This window comes from Oncorhynchus mykiss, chromosome 23 (assembly GCF_057628025.1).
Source record: "Oncorhynchus mykiss isolate SJ-2025 chromosome 23, ASM5762802v1, whole genome shotgun sequence".
NCBI classification, from domain to species: Eukaryota; Metazoa; Chordata; class Actinopteri; order Salmoniformes; family Salmonidae; genus Oncorhynchus; species Oncorhynchus mykiss.
Genome location: NC_143044.1, coordinates 6,985,795 through 7,005,295, shown reverse-complemented (window position 1 = coordinate 7,005,295; position 19,501 = coordinate 6,985,795). Strand labels below are relative to the sequence as shown.

At 46.6% G+C, this 19,501-nt stretch overlaps 1 protein-coding gene and 1 long non-coding RNA gene across 2 annotated transcripts in view; both read right to left on the bottom strand.

The window, feature by feature from the left end:
• Window positions 1-19,501, bottom strand: part of LOC149972481 (uncharacterized) — a 114,654-nt gene that overhangs the window by 27,105 nt on the left and 68,048 nt on the right. The window lies entirely within an intron of this gene.
• LOC110502339 (hydroxycarboxylic acid receptor 2) lies at window positions 8,238-15,062 on the bottom strand. Its single transcript, XM_021580284.3, has 2 exons — window positions 14,106-15,062; window positions 8,238-10,385 (listed from the first exon to the last, which is right to left on the bottom strand). The coding sequence occupies exon 2, from the start codon at window positions 10,284-10,286 to the stop codon at window positions 9,288-9,290; it is 999 nt and encodes a 332-aa protein (XP_021435959.1). The 5' UTR covers window positions 10,287-10,385; window positions 14,106-15,062; the 3' UTR covers window positions 8,238-9,287.

The window sequence follows — 19,501 nt, the reverse complement described above, 5'->3', positions numbered from 1 at the left end:
ACAAGCAAATAACATAGACAATCACCCACAAACAAACAGTGAAACCCAGGCTACCTAAGTATGATTCTCAATCAGAGACAACTAATGACACCTGCCTCTGATTGAGAACCATACTAGGCCGAAACATAGAAATCCCAAAATCATAGGAAAACAAACATAGACTGCCCACCCCAACTCACGCCCTGACCATAAAACAAAGGAAATAAAAGGTCAGAACGTGACAGTACCCCCCCCCCCCCCCCCCCCCCCCCAAAGGTGCGGACTCCGACCGCAAAACCTGAACCTAATAGGGGAGGGTCTGGGGGGGCGTCTGTCCGCTGTGGCGGCTCTGGCGCGGGACGTGGACCCCACTTCAACACAGTCTTTCTCCGCCTCATTGTCCGCCTCCGTGGCATCCTAAACACGGCGACCCTCGCCGCCGACCTTGGACTGGGGACCCTAGAAATGGGTCCCGAATGGACGGGAGATTCCGGCAGCGCGGGGGTGAAGGATGACTCCGGCAGCGCCGGACAGGCAGGAGGCTCCGGCAGCGCTGGACAGGCGGGAGGCTCCGGTGGCGCCGGACAGGCGGGAGGCTCCGGTGGCGCCGGACAGGCGGGAGGCTCCGGCGGCGCCGGACAGGCGGGAGGCTCCGGCAGCGCTGGACAGGCGGGAGGCTCTGGCAGGGCCGGACTGAGGGGCTCTGGCGCCTCTGGACTGAGGGGCTCTGGCGCCTCTGGACTGAGGGGCTCTGGCGCCTCTGGACTGAGGGGCTCTGGCGCCTCTGGACTGAGGGGATCTGGCACCTCTGGACTGAGGTGCGGAAGCTCTGGCAGCGCCGGACAGGCGGGAGACTCCGGCAGCGCTGGAGACTCTGGCAGCTCTGGACAGGCGGGAGACTCCGGCATCGCTGGAGAGGAGGTAGGCTCTGGCGGCGCTGGAGAGGAGGAAGGCTCTAGTGGCGCTGGAGAGACGAGGCACACTGTAGGCATGGCACTGGTGGTACTGGGCCGAGGAGACGCACCTCAGGGCGAGTGCGTGGAAGAGAAACAGGGAGTACTGGGCTCTGGACACACACAGGATGCCTGGTGCGGGGGGCTGCCACCGGAGGGCTGGTGCGTGGAGGTGGCACTGGATAGACTGGCCCGAGAAGGCGTACTGGAGGTCTCGAGCACTGAACCTGCCCAACCTTACCTGGTTGAATGCTCGCCGTAGCCCGCCCAGTGCGGCAAGGTGGAATAGCCCGCACTGGGCTGTGCAGGCGAACCGGGGACACCATGCGTAAGGCTGGTGCCATGTATGCCGGCCCAAGGAGACGCACTGGAGACCAGATGCGCAGAGCAGACTTCATGGCACCTGGCTCGATGCTCAACCTAGCCCAGCCGATACGAGGAGCTGGGATGTACCGCACCGGGCTATGCACCCGCACTGGGCACACCGTGCGCTCCACAGCATAACACGGTGCCTGACCAGTACGACACCCTCTCTCACTCCGGTGGGCACGGGAAGCTGGTGCAGGACTCCTACCTGCCTTGGCCACACTCCCAGTGTGCCTCCCCCCAAGACATTTTGGGGGCTGCCTCTCGGGCTTCCTTGCCAGCCGTGTTCCCTCGTATCGCCGGTTCCTTTCTCCGGCTGCCTCTGCTCTCCTAGCTGCCTCCACCTGTTCCCAAGGGAGGCGATCCTTTTCCGCCAGGATCTCCTCCCATGTGTAGCAACCCTTGCCGTCCAAAACGTCCTCCCATGTCCATTCCTCCTTCTTGCGCTGCTCCTGCTGCCGCTGCCTGTCACCACGCCGCTTGGTCCTTGGTTGGTGGGTGATTGCATATGTTAGTTGCTTGTGTCAGCACAGTTCTCATTATAGCTTCACGGTCGTTATTTTGTTTATTGTTTTGTATAGTTTGTATTGAGTGTTCAGTGCTTTCTTTTATTTAAAAATCATCATGAACACATACCACGCTGCATTTTGGTCCGCTTCATACGACGATCGTGACAGGAATGTTACCAAATAAATAATAACAATAGCAATAAGCATCTGGTGGTAGAGAGTCAGGCTGAGAATGGAGTGAAAGTGTACTGTACTGTGCAACAAGGCTGTTGGCCAGGTGTAAATTGTTTAGCAGCCTTTCCAATAAATTGGAAATCAAAAGAATCCATCCACCCTTGATGAGCTATCAGCAGGACAATAGTCTCTTGCCAAGTTTATGGACTTTACATGTATTAATGGGTGTTTGCGAGGAATGTCGCTTTGCATATCCCACCAAATGCACTGTTTCCTAACCACATCAGGATTGATCCATAATAAATTATTATGGGAATAAATATCACTGAATTACAAAAATATTGAAATAAAGTAGGCTAATGCAATTGAAGGCATCAAATGGTTCCTTACTGAAACACCCAAAGTCATCCAATTGTTATAACAGGATTTGAAGCAATAGCCCACGTGGACAACTATTTCACCACCACTTCGCGCTGAAAGAGAGACCATCTGTGAAACATTTTGTGTTGTTTGGCAAATCTAGGCTCTTTAACAACCTTGGAATATGCTCTTTCAGATAGGGTATAGCAATCAAAACGTCTGGCCTGCATGGATCTCTGTGGGATTATTTGGAAAAGTAGGCAAGGACCAACAAGCTCCATAAAGACGCCCTCAAAGATGCCCAAACTCGCATCAATGGTAACAATTTCCATTGGATTTCATTTGTGAGAAACAGTGGTTTAATTGACCCTGGTCAGTCAATAGGCCACTCTTCCCTTTGCCAGCCTCTAGCTGACTCGACGGTTAACCAATCAACTTCTAGTGAATCTGTTTTCATTTTAACATGTTACTTTCTGTGATGTGCTAGATGCCTTGCTTAACATTGATGTAAAAAAAATCCACTGGGGTTGATCTGCTTGATCCTTTTTTTATGCAGCTCTCTGAATCCCTGATTGCTGAATCATTAATAACCCATATTTTTAACCTGATGATTATATCTGGTACTATCCCCAAGGTTTGGAAGGTGGCCCATGTACTCCACCTTCCCAAAGGTGATGACCCTTGTGACCTAAATAATTATTGCCTTATTTCTAAACTTTACTGCCTAGCTTAAATATTAGAATTTGAAATGTATTCTTAATGTGCATTATTCAGGTTTTAGAGCAGGTCATACACCATACTATCTCTGCTGCATCCCTAGTTATAAATGATGTGATTGCATTGTGCTGCCCTCTTTATTGATCTGTCAAAGGCTTTCGATACTGTTGATCACTCATTGCAAAATCAGAGGCTGTCCTCAATTGGCGTAGACCAGCTTGCTGGTTTAAAAATTACTTGACAGATAGAACTCAATGTCTATCTGCTGCTGATGTAAAAAATCAGGTCTCCTGGATATTACAAAAGGTGTCCTGTATGGGTTGATTTTGGGTCCTGTACGTTTTACTGTTTCCAATCACAATATCGACTTGTCTGTAAAGAAATTGTAACCTGCACTTGTATGCTGATGATACTGTTGTGTATGCTATTGCCCCCACAGCCGAACCAGGCTCTATCTGAACTAGAGTCTGCATTCATTGTATAATAGAACACTTTATTGACCTGAAATGAGTATTGAACGCAGGTAAAACTAAGTATATGTTGTTCTCTAAAGGGCATAAAAGTAACGGATGTCTTAAGCACATGTACTTTGGATGGTTTCCATATTGCTCATGTCCCTGCTTAGAAATATCTGGGCATCTGGATTAGATGAAAAGCTGTTTTTTAAAAAGCATGTTGATGAGTCAGTCAAGAAGCTGAGCATAAAAATGGGCTTCTTCTATCGAAAAAAGGTCCTGCCTCTCGCTAAATAGTAGAAAGGAGATTATTCAGTCGACATTCCCATCGGTCCTAGACTATGGCGACATCACCTGGATGAACGCAGCTGCCACTTCAATAAAGCCATTAGATGCAGTTTATTGTAGCGCACTGCTTTTCATTGCGGGTGACAATTTTAGTGCTCATCACTGCATTCTCTACCAGAAAGTTGGTTGGCCCTCTTTGATGTCATGTAGGTTGATACATTGATCCGAAAATGGTATCACAGTGAAATGTATAACTGTAAATGTTCTACAGTAGTTTTACAGTGCAGTAACACAAGTACTGTAATTCTATTTTCTAACAAACATCCTTGTGTAGGTTTAACATGTTAATATGTTACATTCACTGATAAATTTAACTCCCACTACGATATTTTATGTTGAACAATTCTGCAGTTCTGTGCATGGTGGTCCTCAAGAGCCTTTGATGGTGATCTGGTGGTCCCCGGAAAGGAAACGGTTTATAACCACTGCATTAAAATCCAAGCCTTTGGTTTTTGTGTCTATTAAAGACACACAGACAGTGTGCATGATCACAGTGGATTGTATTTGTTCTCTTATTAAAGAGTTAGACGACAGCCTCCCAAATCCCCTGTATATTAGCTTTGGAGATATTTGAGCAAAAAAAAAATCATCTGTGAGTAATAAAACTTGAGAGAAATACATTTAATACTGTAACGGTTTTCTTGATGAGAAGGAGAGTCGGACCAAAATGCGGCGTGTCTATTGCAATCCATGTTTAATGAAGTAACACACTAAACACAAACACTATCAAAACAATAAACTTAACGAAAACCGAAACAGCCTATACTTGTGTAACCTAACACAGAACAATGACATCAGGACACTAAGGACAATCACCCACGACAAACTCAAAGAATATGGCTGCCTAAATATGGTTCCCAATCAGAGACAACGATAAACACCTGCCTCTGATTGAGAACCACTTCAGACAGCCATAGACTTAGCTAGAACACCCCACTAGCTACAATCCCCATACATACACACCACATACAAAAACCCATGCCACACCCTGGCCTGACCAAATAAATAAAGATAAACACAAAATACTTTGACCAGGGTGTGACAGAACCCCCCCCCTAAGGTGCGGACTCCCGAACGCACCTCAAAACAATAGGGAGGGTCCGGGTGGGCGTCTGTCCATGGTGGCGGCTCCGGCGCGGGACGTGGACCCCACTCAATCAATGTCTTAGTCCCTTCTCCTCGCGTCCCTGGATAGTCCACCCTCGCCGCCGACCATGGCCTAGTAGTCCTCACCCAGAACCCCACTGGACTGAGGAGCAGATCGGGACTGAGGGGCAGCTCGGGACTGAGGCAGCTCGGAACTGAGGGGAAGCTCAGGAGTGAGAGGAAGCTCAGGAGTGAGAGGAAGCTCAGGAGTGAGAGGAAGCTCAGGCAGGTTGATGAATCTACCAGATCCTGGCTGACTGGCAGATCTGGAAGAGTCTGGCCGACTGGCAGATCTGGAAGAGTCTGGCCGACTGGCAGATCTGGAAGAGTCTGGCCGACTGGCAGATCTGGAAGAGTCTGGTCGACTGGCAGATCTGGAAGAGTCTGGTCGACTGGCAGATCTGGAAGAGTCTGGTCGACTGGCAGATCTGGAAGAGTCTGGTCGACTGGCAGATCTGGAAGAGTCTGGTCGACTGGCAGATCTGGAAGAGTCTGGTCGACTGGCAGATCTGGAAGAGTCTGGTCGACTGGCAGATCTGGAAGAGTCTGGTCGACTGGCAGATCTGGAAGAGTCTGGTCGACTGGCAGATCTGGAAGAGTCTGGTCGACTGGCAGATCTGGAAGAGTCTGGTCGACTGGCAGATCTGGAAGAGTCTGGTCGACTGGCAGATCTGGAAGAGTCTGGTCGACTGGCAGATCTGGAAGAGTCTGGTCGACTGGCAGCTCTGGCTGCTCCATGCTGACTGGCTGCTCCATGCTGACTGACAGCTCTGGCTGCTCCATGCTGACTGGCAGCTCTGGCTGCTCCATGCTGACTGGCAGCTCTGGCTGCTCCATGCTGACTGGCTGCTCTGGCTGCTCCATGCTGACTGGCTGCTCTGGCTGCTCCATGCTGACTGGCTGCTCCATGCTGACTGGCTGCTCCATGCTGACTGGCAGCTCCATGCTGACTGGCAGCTCTGGCTGCTCCATGCTGACTGGCGGCCCTGGCTGCTCCATGCTGACTGGCTGCTCCATGCTGACTGGCGGCCCTGGCTGCTCCATGCTGACTGGCGGCCCTGGCTGCTCCATGCTGACTGGCGGCCCTGGCTGCTCCATGCTGACTGGCGGCCCTGGCTGCTCCATGCTGACTGGCGGCCCTGGCTGCTCCATGCTGACTGGCGGCCCTGGCTGCTCCATACTGACTGGCGGCCCTGGCTGCTCCATGCAGACTGGCAGCTCTGGCGGCTCCTTGCAGACTGGCAGCTCTGGCGGCTCCTTGCAGACTGGCAGCTCTGGCGGCTCCTTGCAGACTGGCAGCTCTGGCGGCTCCTTGCAGACTGGCAGCTTTGGCGGCATCCTGCAGACAGGCAGCTTTGGCGGCATCCTGCAGACAGGCAGCTTTGGCGGCATCCTGCAGACAGGCAGCTCTGGCGGCTCCTTGCAGACTGGCAGCTCCTTGCAGACTGGCAGCTCTATGCAGACTGGCAGCTCCTTGCAGACTGGCAGCTCCTTGCTAACTGGCAGCTCTATGCTAACTGGCAGCTCTATGCTAACTGGCAGCTCTATGCTAACTGGCAGCTCTATGCTAACTGGCAGCTCTATGCTAACTGGCAGCTCTATGCTAACTGGCAGCTCTATGCTAACTGGCAGCTCTATGCTAACTGGCAGTTCTGAACAGGCGGGAGACTCCGGCAGCGCTGTAGAGAAGGAAGGCTCTAACAGCGCTAAACAGGCGGGAGACTCCGACAGCACTGGAGAGGAGGAGGGCTCCGACAGCGCTGGACAGGCGAGGCGCACTGTAGGCCTGATGCGTGGTGCTGGCACTGGTGGTACTGGGCCGAGGACACGCACAGGAAGCCTGGTGCGGGGAGCTGCTACCGGAGGGCTGGGGTGTGGAGGTGGCACAGGATGGGTTAGACCGTGAAGGCGTACTGGAGATCTTGAGAGCGGTGCTGGCACAGGACGTGCAAGGCTAGGGAGGTGCACAGGAGGCCTGGTACGTGAGACTGGCACCATCTTCACCAGCCGACTAACACGCACCTCAGGACGAGTATGGAGCGCTGACCCAGGTGCCATCAAATCCCCGACACGCTCCGTCGGGCGAATTCCATGTTTAAAACACCAACACAGCAACTCCCTCATTTCTCTCTCCTCCAATTTCCCCATTAACTCCTTCACAGTCTCTGTTTCGCTCACCTCCAACACCGGCTCTGGTTCTGGTCTCCTCCTTGGCTCCTCACGATAAACAGGGAGAGTTGGCTCAGGTCTGGCTCCTGACTCTGCCACACTCTCCCTGAGCCCCCCCCCAAGAAATTTTTGGGGCTGACTATGGGGCCTCCGTCCGCGCCGCCTTGCTTGCTTCGCAAACTCCATTCTCCTATATCCTTCCGCGCACTGCTCCATCGAATCCCAGGCGGGCTCCGGCACGCTCCCTGGGTCGACCGCCCACCTGTCTATCTCCTCCCAAGAAGTATAGTCCATACTGTACTCCACTTTGGGCTGTTCTTGCCTGTTGACACGCTGCTTGGTCCCTTTGTGGTGGGTGATTCTGTAACGGTTTTCTTGATGAGAAGGAGAGTCGGACCAAAATGCGGCGTGTCTATTGCAATCCATGTTTAATGAAGTAACACACTAAACACAAACACTATCAAAACAATAAACTTAACGAAAACCGAAACAGCCTATACTTGTGTAACCTAACACAGAACAATGACATCAGGACACTAAGGACAATCACCCACGACAAACTCAAAGAATATGGCTGCCTAAATATGGTTCCCAATCAGAGACAACGATAAACACCTGCCTCTGATTGAGAACCACTTCAGACAGCCATAGACTTAGCTAGAACACCCCACTAGCTACAATCCCCATACATACACACCACATACAAAAACCCATGCCACACCCTGGCCTGACCAAATAAATAAAGATAAACACAAAATACTTTGACCAGGGTGTGACAAATACCTCTGTTTGCACTGCCGTGTATCGTCCCAGTAAGCCACATGTCAGAGTCACATGTTGGCACAGCAGTGGTAGCTCAGCGGTAATTACACCTACAGCCATTGATTGAGTTCCCTTGCTGCTACCAGGTGCTGTGCAACAAAGGATGACATGTAGCACTTTTGTGTGGATAATGTGAGTCTTTGAAGAGAAGAGTCTCTCTCCCCCAGCAGCAATCAAGAGTTCCCCTTCATCTGTGGCTTCTGTGGCTTTGACAGGCTTCATCTGTGGCTTCATATGTATTTTACATAACATTCAGGATAATCTTTATTGTCATTTCATTCATCACAAATGAACAAAATATCTAGATTGAAAAATATACACTCAGTGTACAAAACATTAGGAACACCTTCCTAATATTGCGTTGTATCCCTTTTGCCCTCAGAACAGCCTCAACTTGGAGCATGGACTCTACAAGGTGTTGAAAGCGTTCCACAGGGATGCTGGCCCATGTTGACTCCAATACTTCCCTCAGCTGTGTCAAGTTGACTAGATGTCCTTTGGGTGGTGGACAATTCTTGATACACACGGGGAAACTGTTGAGCGTGAAAAACCCAGCAGCGTTGCAGTTCTTGACACACTCAAACCAGTGCGCCTAGCACCTAACACCATACCCCATTCAAAGGCACTTAAATCTATTGTCTTGCCCATTTACCCTCTGAATGGCACACATACCCAATCCATGTCTCAATTGTCTCAAGGCTTAACAATCCTGTCTCAATTGTCTCAAGACGTACAAATCCTGTCTCCTCCCCTTCATTTACACTGATTGAAATTCAGGGATCATAGCTTTCACCTTGATTCACCTGGTAAGTCTATGTAATGGAAAGAACATGTTTTGTACACAGTGTACAGTATACTCTAAGCACAAACATCACATACAAATATATATTTTATAAAGAACTGAGTAACACATACACTTGATTAAACATCTTGCTGTATGAACTGTAAAAATGATGGTGTGTTTGACAGACATATTAGTAAATCAAGACAAAAACATAATGTCATTCTACAACACATCACATGGTTGTGAAAATAATGTCAAATTCAGATGGAATGATTGCATTCTTTTTCCTATCTTTGTTTCACACTAACTGGTATTCAGCCATTTCAAGTACGTATCCCACATAGCTACGAAATGTTTCTGAATATAACATATGGATTGTTAATTACAGCTGTAAAATTCCACTGTCTAGTCTCCATTCAATTCACTGCCATGAGTCTGTTCTCCTTATTAGGACCTTCTAGAAGGTGGGGCCTGTCTCTGGAGGAAAGGGTCAGAGTTGCCTCCCTCACCCATCGCTGGCCATGCTTCCCCGTCGGCTCAGCCTCAACTCCACCAGGCCCATCTTATTGATGGAGCTCTTGAGGGAGTTCTGGAACATGGAGCTGGATAAGCAGTAGATGACCGGGTCCAGGGCGCTGTTAAGGTAGGTGAAGCCAATGGACAGGCTGAAAAGCTGGCCTGCCATTTTGTAGGATTCACAGTCCCAAGGTCTGAACTTCTTGATATAGAGCGAAACCAGGCCTGTGGCGATGCCAGGAAAGAAACACAGCACAAACACAGCCACAATTAGCCCCACCACCCGGATGGCCCGCCGCACCTTCTTCTCTTTGTCCAGCTGCCGTTGGCGCAGGATGCAGGCGATCCTGGCTGAGCAGAACAGCAGGAGCAGCAGGGGCAGGAAGAACTCCCCGATGAACACCATGTAGTGCAGCAGGATCGCCGGGGGAATCACGCTGTAGGTGCTGAAGCTGCGGCACAGGGAGCTGTTGGCATGTTCACTTAGGAGGTTGGTGGCCAGCAGGGGGACCCGCAGGGAGATCACTACCGCCCAGATGCCCCCTGCCACCATTCCCGCCTGGGTAGACGTCATGTGGTTGATGCGGTGGTGCGGATGGACCACCTTGAAGTAGCGGTCGAAGGCCACGCTAGTCATGAAGGCAATGCTTGCCGAACGGTTGACAGCCAGCATGAAGAGGTTGATCCGGCACCAGGCGTCGCCAAACACCCAGTATTCCCCACGGAGCAGGTTGTCAATGCGGAAGGGCAGGCAGATGAGCAGCATGAAGTCAGCCAGGACCAGGTTGAAGAGGAACAGAGTGTTGACCCTCCAGATCTTCAGACGGCAAGTGAAGATCCACAGGGCCACTACGTTGCCTGGCAGGCCCAGTAGGAGCTCTATAATCAGGACAGGAGGCAATATGTCGGCCACCAGATCCTGAGTGGATAGGCACTTGTTCTCTCTGCCAGTAGAGTTATTGTGTGCAACTGTAGCCATTTCAGCCATCTTTGATTGAGTATGATTTCGTTTCCAGGAAACTTTAGATGTTGCCGTTTTTTCACAAAATCCACCTCTTCCTCTTTTCAAAGCATCTCAGGGGAATATCTGTAGAAACAAGGAAAATGTGAGAAAATGAAGTACATTTTTAACTGGGTCATGCTTTCAAGACAGACACACAGACAAATGTATTTTCTAAGAAATGTCTGTTCATTTTTATTTCTTAATTTAACTTTTATTTAACTAGGCAAGTCAGTTAAGAACAAATTCTTCTTTACAAAGACAGCCAAACCCGGCCAAACCCAGGCAAATTGCAGGCAGCCCTATGGGACTCCCAATCACAGCCGATGTGATTCAGCCTGGATTCAAACCAGGGATTGTAGTGTCGCCTCTTGCACTGAGATGCAGTTCCTTAAACCGCAGCGCCATTCGGGGATCCCTTATTTGGTAAAATAAATAAATAAATAATGCATTCCCATGGGAAAGAGCTCAACAAAACTAGCCTGGTTGAGCCGCGACCCACGTGACTACACGAGCTGAAGTAGAGAAGCTGGTGTTAGCAAGACTACAACAAAACACTACTACAGTATTATTCTAAATAGCTTTTTTCCCTCATCAATCTACACACAATGCCCCATAATGACAAAGCAAAAACAGGTTTTTATACATTTTTTGCAAATGTATTTAAAATAAAAAACTGAAATATCATATTTACATAATTGTTCAGACCCTGAGTTGCTGCACAGCTATTTTCAGGTCTCTACAGAGATGTTCGTTCGGGTTCAAGTCTGTACTCTGGCTGGATCACTCAAGGAAATTCAGAGACTTGTCCCGAAGCCACAAACCACAAGTCATTGTCCTGTTGGACGGTGAATCTTCGCACCAGTCTGAGGTCCTGAGTGCTCTGGATCATCTTTCCCTCAATCCTGTCTAGTTTCCCAGTCCCTGCTGCTAAAAAAACATCCTCACAGCATGATGCTGCCACCCCCATGCTTCACCATAGGGATGGTGCCAGGTTTTCTCCAGACGTGACGCTTGGCATTCAGGCCAAAGAGTTGAATCTTGGTTTCATCAGACTTGAGAATCTTGGTTCTCATGGTCTGAGAGTCCTTTAGGTGCCTTTTGGCAAACACCAGAGGGCTGTCATGTGCCTTTTACTGAGGAGTAGCTGCCATCTGGCCACTCTACCATAAAAGCCTGATTGGTAGAGTGCTGCAGAGATGGTTATCTTTCTTGAAGGTTCCAACACCAAAGATAAACTCTGGAGCTCTGTCAGAGTGACTGTAGGGTTCTTGGTGACCTCCCTGGCCAGCTCTAGGAGTCTTGGTGTTTCCAAACTTCTTCCACTTAAGAATGATGGAGGCAACTGTGTACTTGTGGACCTCCAATGCTGCAGAAATGTTTTGGTACCCCGCAGATCTGTGCGGCGACATAATCCTGTCTCGGAGCTCTACAGACAGTTCCTTCGACCTCATGACTTGGTTTTTGCTCTGACAGGGACTGTCAACTGTAGGACTTTCTATAGACAGGTTCGTTTATTTTAACCAGAAAGCTTGAGCATGTATAACTATTCACCCCCCCCCCCCCCCCCCCCCCCCCCAAAGTCAATACTTTGTTGAGTCACCTTTTGCAGCATTTACAGCTGCAAGTCTCTTGGGGTATGTCTCTATAAATGTAAGTAATGTCAATAACAATAGAAAAATCTATATACAGTGTGTGCGAATGGAGTAAGGGGGTAAGGCAATAAATAGGCCATAGTAGCGAAGTAATTACAAAAAATTAACACTGGAGTGATAGATGTGCAGATGATGATGTGCAAGTAGAAATACTGGTGTGCAAAATAGCAAAACAAGTAAATAAAAAAAATATGGGGATGAGGTAGGTAGTTGGATGGGCTATTTACAGATAGGCTGTGTACAGCTGCAGCGATCGGTGAGCTGCTCAGATGGCTGATGCTTAAAGTTAGTGAGGGAGATATAAGTCTCCAACTATGGCGATTTTTTCAATTCGTTCCAGTCATTGGCAGCAGAGAACTGGAAGGAAAGGCGGCCAAAGGGGGTTGGCTTTGGGGATGACCAGTGAGATATACTTTGGCGGCCAAAGGAGGTGTTGATTGGGAGAGCTAGCTAAGACAACAACGGTAAGACAATAACAGCTAATCAGCTAAGAAAACAACAGGTAAAATGGCAATGAATGGGCAGAGAGGGTCAGTTAACTACACACAGGGACTGAGTTCGAGGCTGGGGCCAACAGATAAACAAAATATACAAAATGGAGTAGCGTGATTAATGAACAGTCCAGCAGGCTACTACGCTAACAAGCGGGAGACACGGAGTTCTTTAAAATAGCAGGCTGGGGATAGCAGAAGTGTCCTCACCGACGTCCAGCAAAGGCCGATTGAGGACATAACGTACGGAATTACATCGACAGACCAGTCGTGATGGATCGGCAGGGCTCCGTGTCGACAAAGGGTCCAGGCCAATTGGCAAAAGAGGTATTGTAGCTGGAGTAATTTAATTTGCTAGCCGGGAGATGCGCCTGGCTCGAGGCTAACTGGTGCTAGCTTAGGGACAAGGGCATTAGCCACTATAGCCACTCTGTAGCAGCAAGCCAGCTGCGATGATCCGATGCAAAGCTCCAGAGCTTACGGCAGGAATCCGGTGATGTAGTGGCTTCTAGTCGTGTTAGTGAAGAGTACGGGAGGCATCAGCTGTGTAGCTGCTGATAATAATGTTTACATACTGCTTTACTCATCTCATATGTATATACTGTATTCTATTCTACTGTATTTTAGTCAATGCACTCCAACATTGCTTGTCCTAATATTTATATATTTCTTAATTCCATTCTTTTACTTTTAGATGTGTTTGTATTGTTGTGAATTGTTAGATACTACTGCACTGTTGGAGCTAGGAATACAAGCATTTCACTAAACACCCGCAATAACATCTGCTAAATATGTGTATGTGACCAAAAACATTTTATTTGATTTAAATAGTGACTTCCCATTTTTCCAATTAAACAATGTTCTGTTTTAAATTCAAATATTACACACCCTTTCACTTCTTTGTATATTCCAGCCTCACTTGCCATGCATTCAGAAACACACAGTGTAGAATTAAACAATGTGTGTTCTAAGCTCAAAATGGACTCCTCCCTTCAGTGCATGCTCACTGGAAATGCTTGCTACGTTTGCTTGTAAACACTGTATTTCTCATGAACAGCTGATGAATTTGCCTTTTGATGTAGAATAAGCCTTTGATGAGAAACATGACACAGACATGAGAAACAACATTTAGAAACAACATACAGTTATATATATTGTTACGTTCCCCACAAGGAAAACCTAAAATGTCGCTCAAACAGAAGGGGAAACTGACAGAGTCGCTGACCAACAACCAAAATGAAACAGGTGGGGCTTTAAGCAGGGTTCTGAAAGACATTGGATCCTAAAAGACACCCATCATGAGCGGCCACTACATTTGCCCAAGAAGAGGCAAAAAAAAAAATAAACACAACAAACTTAAAGACAGGAATCAAACCAACAAGTTGGAGCAAAACAAAATCTGAGGAAATCAGATAAAGGATTTGTTTGTCTAGAAATCAAAATAGGGAGAGCCAACTAAAGGTCAACTAAAGACAACTGCTAGCTAATATTGCAAGTTATAGCATTGTAATAGTGTATGAGTCAGTTGTCTGAGGACATTAAACTCAACCATCTAGTTACCGGTCGTGTCGTGGCATCCCTTTCACCCACACACCTCACAAGTGTAATCACAACAATGTTATAACATTTTAACATGTTTAGAATATGTATCCACTACTCACCAGTTGAGGCATGCATTTGGGGTCAGTGTGACAACAATTGGGTTTGAAAGGCAGTCTATGCTCCCCTCAACATATTTTATCTCCTCTCTTGTGTGTCTCCACTGTTCAGGCGTTTCTGTTGGTTTCAAGAGGAACTTATTTAGATTGACTTTGAGAATGACTTCCTCTGAGGACTGGCCAGAGCCAGTGTGACATCACAGTCAGCAAGATCTCTGAGGTAATTCAGGAAGTTTTGCAATCAACCTTCATTTCAATGTCCTCTTCCTACACCGCTTTATCTTTGTCATTGTTTTGACATGCAACTGCTTGTTCACAGCAATAGGGGATTTTGTTCCAAATACCAGTGAATCATGATATAGACGTAATATGAGATACGAGAAGGTGAAATGTGCTGGCCTTATAAGAAGAAAACTAGGCATACATCTGGGGGACGACTTTTTGCTGAGGCACACAGTTCCGCTTTTACCCAAGAGTCATCAAATCAAATCAAATCAAACTTGATTTGTCACATGCGCCGAATACAACAACTGTAGACCTTACCGTGAAATGCTTACTTACAAGCCTTTAATCAACAGTGCAGTTCAATAAGAGTTAAGAAAATATTTACCAAATGAAGTAAAAAAATAAAAAAAAATAACATAATAACATAACAATAACGAGGCTATATACATGGGGTACCAGTACTAAGTCAGTGTGCAGGGGTACAGGTTAGTTGAGGTAATTTGTACATGTAGGTAGGGATGAAGTGACTATAAATAGATAATAAACAGCGAGTAGCAGCAGTGTACAAAACAATGTAAATAGTCCGGTGGCCATTTGATTAATTGTTCAAGCAGTCTTATGGCTTGGGGGTAGAAGCTGTTGAGGAACCTTTTGGTCCTTGACTTGGCGCTCCGGTACTGCTTGACTTGCGATAGCAGAGAAAACAGACTTGGGTGACTGGAGTCTCTCACAATTTTATAGGCTTTCCTCTGACACCGCCTATTATATAGTTTGTGGATGGCAGGAAGCTTGGCCCCAATGATGTATTGGGCCGTATGCACTACCCTCTGTAGCGCCTTACGGTCAGATGCCGAGCAGTTGCCATACCAGGTGGTCACGCAACTGGTCAGGATGCCCTCGATGGTGCAGCTGTAGAACTTTTTGAGGAACTGGGGATCCATGCCAAATCTTGAGGTCTCCTGAGGGGAAAAAGGTTTTGTCGTGCCCTCTTCACGACTGTCTTGGTATGTTTGGACCATGATAGTTTGTTGGTGATGTGGACACCAAGGAACTTGAAACTTTCGACCCGCTCCACTACAGCCCCTTCGATGTTAATGGGAGCCTGTTCAGCCCGCCTTTTCCTGATCAGCTCCTTTGTCTTGCTCACATTGAGGGAGAGGTTGTTGTCCTGAGACCAAACTGCGAGTTCTCTGATCTCCTCCCTATAGGCTGTCTCAGCATTGTCTGTGATCAGGCCTACCACTGTTTCATTGTCAGCAAACTGGTGAACCTGTCAAAATGACATTTGTAATATTGCATAACTAAATGGTTAGTAGGTTTTACAAATAATTGGTCCAGTAGCCGAGCTGTAAATGAAAATGAAAATATGCGGAAAGAACCATATCAAATCCATCCCACTTGGACATGGTAATGAATCATAATGGCAACAGATTATTAAGAAAGAAGCATAAATGTGACAGAGATTAATAGAGTTGTCTCCTGATATGCACTGGCATGCGTCTACCATGACTATGTGCACTAACCCAGACCATACAGATATATGGAGAAGTCAAGAAAATGTATTTTGTGAAAATGATTAACTGCTCTGTGTTGCATAATACCATAACTGTCCACATCACTAAGGAATTAACATGGTCCACACACACCCACACAGTTGTAAAGAGGGCACGACAGCGCTTCTTCCCCCTCAGGTGGCTGAAAAGATTTTGGGATGGGCCCTCAGATCGTTCTACAGCTGCACCATTGAAAGCATCTTGGCTGGCTTCATCACTGCTTGGTACGGCAACTACAAGGCATTTAAGCACAAGGCGCTACAGAGAGTGGTGAGTATGCCCCAGTACATCACTGGGGCCAAGCTCCCTGCTATCCAGGACCTCTATCAAATCAAATCAAATGTAATTTGTCACGTGCGCTGAATACAACAGTTGTAGATCTTACAGTGAGATACTTACTTACAAGCCCTAACCAACAATGAAAAAGTATGTATTTAAATAAAAACAAATAACAATAACAATTAAAAGTAACAAATAATTAAAGAGCAGCAGTAAAATAGCAATAGCGATTCTATGTACAGGGGGTACCAGTACAGAGTCAATGTGCAGGGGCACAAGTTTGTCGAGGTAATTGATGTAATATGTACATGTTTTTAAAGTTATTAAAGTGACTATACATAGATAATAACAGAGAGTAGCAGCAGTGTAAAGAGGGCGGAATGCAAATATTCTGGGTAGTCATTTGATTAGATGTGCAGGAGTCTTATGGCTTGGGGGTAGAAGCTGTTTAGAAGCCTCTTGGACCTAGACTTGGCGCTCCGGTACCGCTTGCCATGTGGTAGCAGATAGAACAATCTATGACTAGGGTGGCTGGAGTCTTTGACAATTTTTAGGGCCTTCCTCTGACACCGCCTGGTATAGAGGTCCTGGATGGCAGGAAGCTTGGCCCAGTGATGTACTGGGCCGTATGCACTACCCTCTATAGTGCCTTGCGGTCGGAGGCCGAGCAGTTGTCATACCAGGCAGTGTCAGAGGGATGCCCAAAATATTGTCAATTTACTCCAGCCATCCAAGCCATAGACTGTTCTCTCTGATACCGCACAGCAAGAGGTACTAGTAAGTCTGTAACCAACAAGACACTGAACAGCTTCTACCACCAATCAATAAACCAGACTGCTTAATTAATAGCCTATCAAATGGCTTCACAGTCTACCTGCATTGACCCTTTTTGATCTAACTCTCTTGCACTGACTCTATGCGCACAATTGTCTCTACCCCCACTCACACATGTAATGGTTACACTGACACCCTAACAAACACACACACACTACATACACCCACACACACACAAAACATGCGTTCACATGCATAGCCGTGAGAAGATGTTTGCGGGTGTGTGTGTTGCATATATCGGTCTGCTAATACAGGACTAGTAAAGGACCAGTGCAGTACTTTTGTGAAGAAAAAAGTCATATATTATTCATAAATACAACAACAACAAAACATTATGGGGATGCAGCAGCACTCTCAGCACCCCTACTTCCTGTGTTTATGCATGCATGCATACTGATGCCACACACGCACACACTTTCACAATCACCACATACGCTGTTGCTACAGCTCATTCTATTATCTATCTTTTCTGTTGCCCTGTCAATTTACCCCTACCTATATGTACATAGCTACCACTATTACGTCGTACCCCTGCACATCGACCCGGTTCTGGTGCTACCTGTATATAGCCATGTTATTTTTGATGAACAGTCTGGACTGTTCTCACGTTGAACAGTCCAGACTGTTCAAAGGACAGTACCATCAAACCAGACAGGCAAATTCAGGGCAGCTAAGACAACCCAAGTCAAGGACAAATTACCTTAAATCTACAGTTTTATATAGAGCCATAGCTGAATGGAACGCTTTACCAATCCATATTTCTCAGGATAAAAAGTAAATCTACCTTCAAGATAGACCTTATGACTGGACAGGAAATAGAAAGCATCAACTGAATTTTAAATGTGTTTCCTGTCAGGTATTTTAATTTAATAACAAAAATGACAAATCAGTACCATAGACAGACACATGATATTTAGCAACATTGATTGGAGTAAATAGTTTTTGGTATCTTTAAGTTTTGTTTTCAGTGTATTAAACTCAGCATATATAGCCTTGTTGATTTGATGATGTTTAAATGTTTAAGTTGAAATGGTGCTGGAATGGCGGAGGCAGATCTCCTGTTGTCTTTGGGCTGACTTACGGTTGGTTACTCCATGGTTCTAAATCAGTAGTTGTTTAGTAAACTGTCAAAAACATTAACTTGCTTGACCATGCTACAGGTTATATAACTATTTGTTAGACACAATATATGCTTTCTGGTTTTGTGATGTATTTTTTACTGGCTTGGCTTCCCCAGAGATTTTACCCAAGCAAAGCTACTGCCTCTATCCCATAATATGCACAGCATACGTAGAAACACAATACACCATGTCATTGACCGCATGCTCACAGATCCCCTTAATTCCAGCGTTTTAAGTAAGCATGGTAATAAACTGTTACTTTAACTCTACCTACATACTCTACCTGTACATATTACCTCAATTACCTCGACCAACCTGTGCCCCCGCACATTGACTCTGTACCGGTACCCCCTTTATAAAACCTCGCTATTGTTATTTTACTGCTGCTCTTTATGTATTATTCATTTTTACTTAACACTTATTTTTTGTTCAAACTGGTTGGTTAAGGGCTTATAAGTAAGCATTTCACTGTAAGGTTCTACACCTGTTGTATATGGCGCATGTGACAAATACAATTTGATTTGATTTGAAACTGTCAACATGGTAAGGTTTCAAAAATCGTCCTAAAATGTGATATTTCCACTTTCAAATGTCAGACTTGATTTGCCCTAATGAAAAATGTATCAACCCCTACAATTTTTTTTTAAAGAATCCAGATAATAATTCACGTTTCCTGTTGCTGCATGATTCTTTTCCTGCTGTGAAAGTCAAATGAAGATAACAGATCTGTATCTTACATATATCCGGTTGGGGCTTTACACTCGGGGGTTAACTTGGTCTTAATTAAATTGATATAGTGCAGCATTGCATCAATGTTATATGTGTCACGACTCCCTCCGAAGTTGGCTCCCCCGCCTGTTCGGGTGGTGCTCGGCGGTGGTCGTCACCGGCCTACTAGCCGCCACCGATCCCTTTTTCTTTTTGGTTAGTTTTGTCTCATTAGTTACACCTGCTCTTATTTTGTGTGTGCTTGATTTGCTTCCCTATTTAGCATATGGAACCCACCCCTTTGTTGTGCGGGATTATTTTGATGTTCACGTTTCTGTCGTTGGTGTTGTTTGTGCTCTGGACCGTGTTACCCGTTGTTTTGGGTTGGTCAGTGTTTTGCGCCCTGCGTGTTTGTGGATTTACTTTTGGTGCCGCATTAAAGTGCATCTTTCCTCTGGACCTCTCTGCTCTCTGCGCCTGATTCCTCTCTACACACCTAGTCAGCCGTGACAATATGGAAGATAACAAAAGTCATGCCTCAATGTGGGGTTCACAGTAAGGGAAGTATCACAGGAAGTAAACTGAGTGTACAAAACATTGAGAACACCTTTAATATTGCGTTGCACCCCCACCCCCTTTTGCACTCATTCATTGGGGCATGGACTCTACAAGGTGTCGA